At 43.3% G+C, this 5,718-nt stretch overlaps 1 protein-coding gene across 1 annotated transcript in view; it reads left to right on the top strand.

The window, feature by feature from the left end:
• Nucleotides 1–5,718, top strand: part of zfyve26 (zinc finger, FYVE domain containing 26) — a gene marked incomplete in the record, with an annotated part of 85,176 nt that overhangs the window by 49,523 nt on the left and 29,935 nt on the right. The window contains 3 exon segments of the mRNA XM_014029582.1: nt 2,771–3,609; nt 4,707–4,906; nt 5,107–5,211. Of these exon segments, the coding sequence (XP_013885036.1) occupies nt 2,771–3,609; nt 4,707–4,906; nt 5,107–5,211 (1,144 nt within the window).

Below are 5,718 nucleotides of genomic sequence, written 5' to 3'. Positions count from 1 at the left end.
CAACTATATCTAGTCAGAACCTCTCAACCTCACACACCAGCTCAGGCTCCTCCCCCACCAGAGAGGTGACATTCCACGTCCCTAGAGCCAGCTTCTGTAGTCGAGGATCGGACCGCCAAGGTCCTCACCATCGACCACTGTCCAACACACAACCTGACCCCTACGGCCCCTCCTACAGGTGGTGAGGCCATGGGAAGGGGGACCCACATCTCCTCTTCAGTCTGTGCCAGGTGCTCACCAACGTGCCCCACCTCCAGGCCTGGCTCCAGAGTGGGGCCCTGGTGACCCGCGTCCAGGCGAGGGAACACTGACTCCATTTATTGTGTTCATCATAGGGGTCTTCGGGCTGCACTTTGTCTGATCCCTCACCTAGGACCTGTTTGCCTTGGGTGACCCTAAACATAGCTCCTAGGACCATTGGGACACTCCAGCCTCCCCACCACCATAAGGTGGCAGCCCAGGGAGAGGCAATGTAGCCTACATGTCCCAACATGCATGTTGTTTATTTTATTCACAAAGTGATGGGGAAATTTGTCAAGAAAAATTTTCATTTAGCTGCATTTCTGCTGGCTACACTATTTTGAACCCTGTGCTCCCCGACCTCYTGGTGGGATGCTGCCATTTTACGAGTAAAGCAATCTACATATATTATGGGAAATGCAGTTGGTCAATGGTCAAATGGTCAACGCTGGCTTTAAAGCAGCATGAACTTATTTTGAGACATTAATACACCTTTGAAGCTCTCGTGAACTACATAAAATTTTGTGGCAGGTCAGGGTCCTCATGTATCAACAGTGCATATGCACAGAAAGCTTGCAATGTTGTCACAGCATGTATGTGGTAAAGCTCAGGATATGACCGGTGTCTGACAGCATTATTATGGGAAATTTAAAGTTTCTCAGAAAATCCCCTTTCTGATGTGAGTTTTTCCAAGAAGACATCACTCTTGTTTTCGTGGAAGCAGAAGCAGCTTTAGCTTTGATGTGACTAAATGTTACACAGACTACAAACATGATGTAACATGTTGGTAAAGTGCGTCACCCTGCTCCTCACTAACACAGGTCGACGAAATAAAACTAATAAAGATTCTTTGCACTGTAAAAAGCATTTTCATTAAGAAAACAACCTACTAAATTATAGGAAAATTTGTTGCATACTTGGCAAAAAACAAACAAAATGCTTTTCTTGAGCTGTCAAGAACAAAAGCACAAAGTCCATCAGGAAAAAATAAAGTGTAAAACTCCTGGGAAGTTCTCACAGGGTTCTCCTCCAGAAATTATTACCTCCAACCAGCGTCTCCACTCTTTAGTCCCAACACACAGTCTTTGTAAATTTACCCCCCCCTCCCCCTTTTTTAATATATTTTTCAAATACAGATTTTCACAGTAGTTTTTAGACCCCACTGGAAAGAATGCTCTGTTCTGATAATGTGTCAACAACAATCTGCAAGAAGACTGCCATCACAGCTAATAAACATTTGCCAACCAAAATGTGGAAATAGCTCCGTGAGTTGTAGAGATATTGAGGTAAATTTAGGTGTGGTTGTATTTGAGAATCATCCTGACGTCATTCTCTGAACATTAACACATCTCAAAAAACTCACAATATCATATGAGCAAACTGACTCATGTTCCCATATTTTAAGGTTTGCCAAAGTGGCTAAAACTTCCTCTTTTTTCATCTTAAGATGACCTGAGTGTAATACTGTCACATGACAGGTGATCTTTGACCCATCAAGTTGATTTTGTTTAGAAATTGTTGGTCTTCTTGCTTATGTCTAATTACAAAGAGTTCAATGTRCAGTTTTCTCTCAAATAAAAACAAAGTGGGGAGAAATGCTAAAGTAAATATGACTGATTGAAAATGATATTATGCTTTATTTTCCTCCTTAAAATTCATGGCTTAGTTTTGTAAGAGTTCACACTCATGTTGAAGGATTTTACTGAAACTGAGTAGTCAAAGTTAAAAGGACCAGATCATGAGCTAAAAATGAAACGTAGCAAAAGGCTAGCTAAGAATAGCAAAAGGCTAGCTAAGAATAGCAAAAGGCTAGCTAAGAATAGCAAAATGCTAGCTAAGAAAAGCAAAAGGCTAGCTAAGAATAGCAAAAGGCTAGCTAAGAATACCAAAAGGCTAGCTAAGAATAGCAAAAGGCTAGCTAAGAATAGCAAAAGGTTAGCTAAGAATAGCAAAATGCTAGCCAAGAAAAGCAAAAGGCTAGCTAAGAAAAGCAAAAGGCTAGCTAAAAGTGGAAAAACGTTAGTTGGAAGTTAATAGTAGCAAGAGTTAACTAAATGTAACAGTAAGAAAGGGCTAGCTACAAAGATCTGTTAAATGTAGCAGAAGGCTGCTTAATGACCTCAGTAATATGAAACTTGCTAAAATCTAAAAGAAGACAAGAACTTGCTAAAAGGAATGGAAGAAAAAGCTGAAAAGAGGCAAAAGAAAACAAGAATATGAGATATTTGATGAAGCAGATTTGTTGAAACAAAACAATATTTGAAGGAAACGATTCCAGTGCATTTATGAGTTAAAATATTTATAAAGTTAGTAGAAGAGAATTATACTGACTCCTGAGGGAAGCTGGTTTTGTCACAGCAGCAGACAAGCTGAAAATGAAAAGAACAGTTATACCAAAGAAAGAGTAGCAGAAGCAGCAGCCATTCTTCCCTGTCCTCACTGTAGCATGGTGCAGTGAGGACACTTTAAACTGTCCGTCACATTTTACACTTGTCCACAGGTTTTAATGTTGGTCTTGTTTCGTGTGCAGAGTTGACTCCCTGCTGCAGCAGGAGGGACTCCGGCTCAGCGTCCAGCAGGTGATTGTTCAGAGATGCTGTGAGCTTCTGCCGGTCTGGACCACCTGTCCAGGTGAGGAAGGAGACTCTGGTGAAAGCAGGAGCAGCGATGGAGCGTTCAGTGTTTCCTCCTTGTTCCTGCTGCTGCAGCAACACGCCCAGAGTTACCTGAGCATCCTGGGGATCCCAGAGTCTCTGTGTGATGAGAGCTCTGAGTCTGAGGTGTCAGCTGAGGACCCGTCCACTACCCTCATCAACCTGTCCTCATCTCCACCCTCTCAGTCATCATCGTCCTCCTCCTCTTCTGCTAACTCTTTCCTGCTCACAGCATCTGCGCTGTCTTTCCTGAAGTCCCGCTGTCCTCTGTTGGCCACCCTGACCTGTCTGAGTGCCTGTAAGGGAGAACCTGCCCGCACCCAGTCCTCCGGATGGACCGGATACTTCCGCAGCAGCCATAAGGATGTGGTCCTGGACGCTGAGCAGATTTCTCAAGAAGCCAATGAGCTTTTAAAGGACTTCCCTATTTTACGGGCCTACCTTCACACCATGGCAGAACCAGTCCTGGGCTCCTCTGTAGGTAAGGAAGGTTCTGCTGGACTGGAGGCAGGGATCTGTGGAACAGCTCTGGTCAGTCTGCTGCTGTCCGGGCCTCAGGAGGAGGCAGCTCAGGCTGTGGCTGCTGAGGCCTTTCACAGCGCTCTGACCTCCAAGGACCTGAGCCGAGCCCTCAGTCTGCTGGAACTGTACGGGTCAGGTGSCAGCCAGCAGAGGGCGCTCACAGACTGCTTGTTGGCCTGTTCTGCTTTACAAGGTGAGCAACCAGCTGCTTCTTTTATCAGATGTGAGCTTATGATGGTCTGAAGACATTCTAGTTTACTGCACCATATATGTGACCCATCGACATGAGGAGTAAGTCTAATTAGGTCAAAATGACCTCATTACATTTTCAGATTCTTGGCTTTAAAAGCTACATTTTGATACCTGGATCATCCTGACATCAGGATTCATTTATTGTCACATGCAGGCTAACAAGAGTCAACAATGCAATGAAATTCTTAGGATGAGAAGAAACCCTTTGACTCYCTATAAACAATAAAGACAATACAGAATACAGAATTCAGTTTGCAGTAAATGCCCAGAGTAAATAAACAAAAATTTAGGATAATATATACAGTGTAAAGTTTAAATGTCYAACAGCAAATAACTAAAACAGCAAAGAAAACAACAACAACAGAAATAACAGAACAGTGCAGGCAGGGTGTACAACATAACTGATGATAGTAGTGGTTATCAGATACAGGTATTCTAGAATATGTGTACTGCACCATTTGTGTAGCAGGTAAGAGTAACATATCATGAGTAAGTATCAAACTTATCCAGAGATACTGTATGACTTCATTTGTCTTGTTGGTTATGATACTACATTACTGTTTGGTCTGAATCCTAATTTTATGTACATTTGTTTATAATCATCAAACATGTTTGTAATCAGTGGTTGTARGTTTACAGCTGATTAAATATTAAACACAAACCAAGTGAAAGTGACGCCACAGCCCACTCAGTCCTGTTAATGTTTGTGATTGTAGCAGAGTCACTCCCATCACTTCCTCTGAGCATTAACTGTTGTAAAACATGCSAGGCAGTGGGCGTGTGCACGTCTTCAACAAATGTTAGGACTCATTTAGTTTGTCTTTTCATTGAGCACAAGAAGATCTCTGAAAACAGGTCCTCTTTGTGTGACCTTAAATAACTGTTAACGTTTTATTCACTGTCACTTTAGTGACAAGTACTTTTTTACTTTCAAATGTCTTGATTAAAACATTTGAAAACATTTCTCTCAGTAATGAGTTACATTGTGTAAGAATGGGTGAAATGTCTGAAAGTCTTGTTGATGTTGGTGTGTTTCAGGCGGAGCTGAAGGCGTGGCTCAGTTGTTCCGTGTGCAGGATGCCAGCCTGCGAGCCCGGGTGGCCCTGCAGGCRCTGGAGCACTGGCCTCTGTCCACCTGTCTGGAGCTGATGGAGTTCTGCCTGAACGACTGCAGCACTGAAGAGTCCCTGCAGACAGAGCTGCAGCTCAGAAACAAAGAGCTGCACATCTACGGCTGGGTACTGCTGAGCTGAAACACTTTCACATGATTTGTCTTTACAGCAGAACACGAGCTGCGCCTGGTGTTGTTTATGTAGCATGTAGCAGCTGTTGGTCTGCAGCTGGGCTTACTGGAGTTCAGCATAGCAGCCGTGTTTTTAAAGTTTGAAGTGGTGTCGTCACATACAGACCCTGATGATTCAGCTTGATCTCCTTACAGATGATGGACTTACAGCCACCCTTACCTTGGACCACCTGGCAGGAGCTGAGAGCAGAATCCAAAACAAACCCTGAGTCCATGTTGGCTTTAATCATGGAGGCGAATGTAGGTGCAGTACACTTCCATCAACTGTATTTACTGGTATTTACTGGTATTTACTGGTATTTACTGGTATTTACTGGTACACTGAGAACCAGGAACGTAACTGTTCATGTGTTTCACCTCCTGTTTTTACTGCTGAGCTTTATCAAGTCCCTGCTCCAAACAGCTTCAATCATTCACTCATTCATATACACATTCACCCAGTGATGGTGAGGTCCATACTTCAGCTGTACTACATGTTCCAGTCAGGGATCTGCAGTTTATAAGGTGGTGTCTCAGTGGGCCAGGACTAGTTGTAAACAGCACATATCAGTCTCCAGGACTAGTTGTAAACAGCACATATCAGTCTCCAGGACTAGTTGTAAACAGCACATATCAGTCTCCAGGACTAGTTGTAAACAGCACATATCAGAGTCTCCAGGACTAGTTGTAAACAGCACATATCAGAGTCTCCAGGACTAGTTGTAAACAGCACATATCAGAGTCTCCAGGACTAGTTGTAAACAGCAC

This window comes from Austrofundulus limnaeus, unplaced genomic scaffold (assembly GCF_001266775.1).
Source record: "Austrofundulus limnaeus strain Quisiro unplaced genomic scaffold, Austrofundulus_limnaeus-1.0 Scaffold922, whole genome shotgun sequence".
NCBI lineage: Eukaryota > Metazoa > Chordata > Actinopteri > Cyprinodontiformes > Rivulidae > Austrofundulus > Austrofundulus limnaeus.
This window is presented reverse-complemented; position numbering and strand designations above follow the sequence as displayed.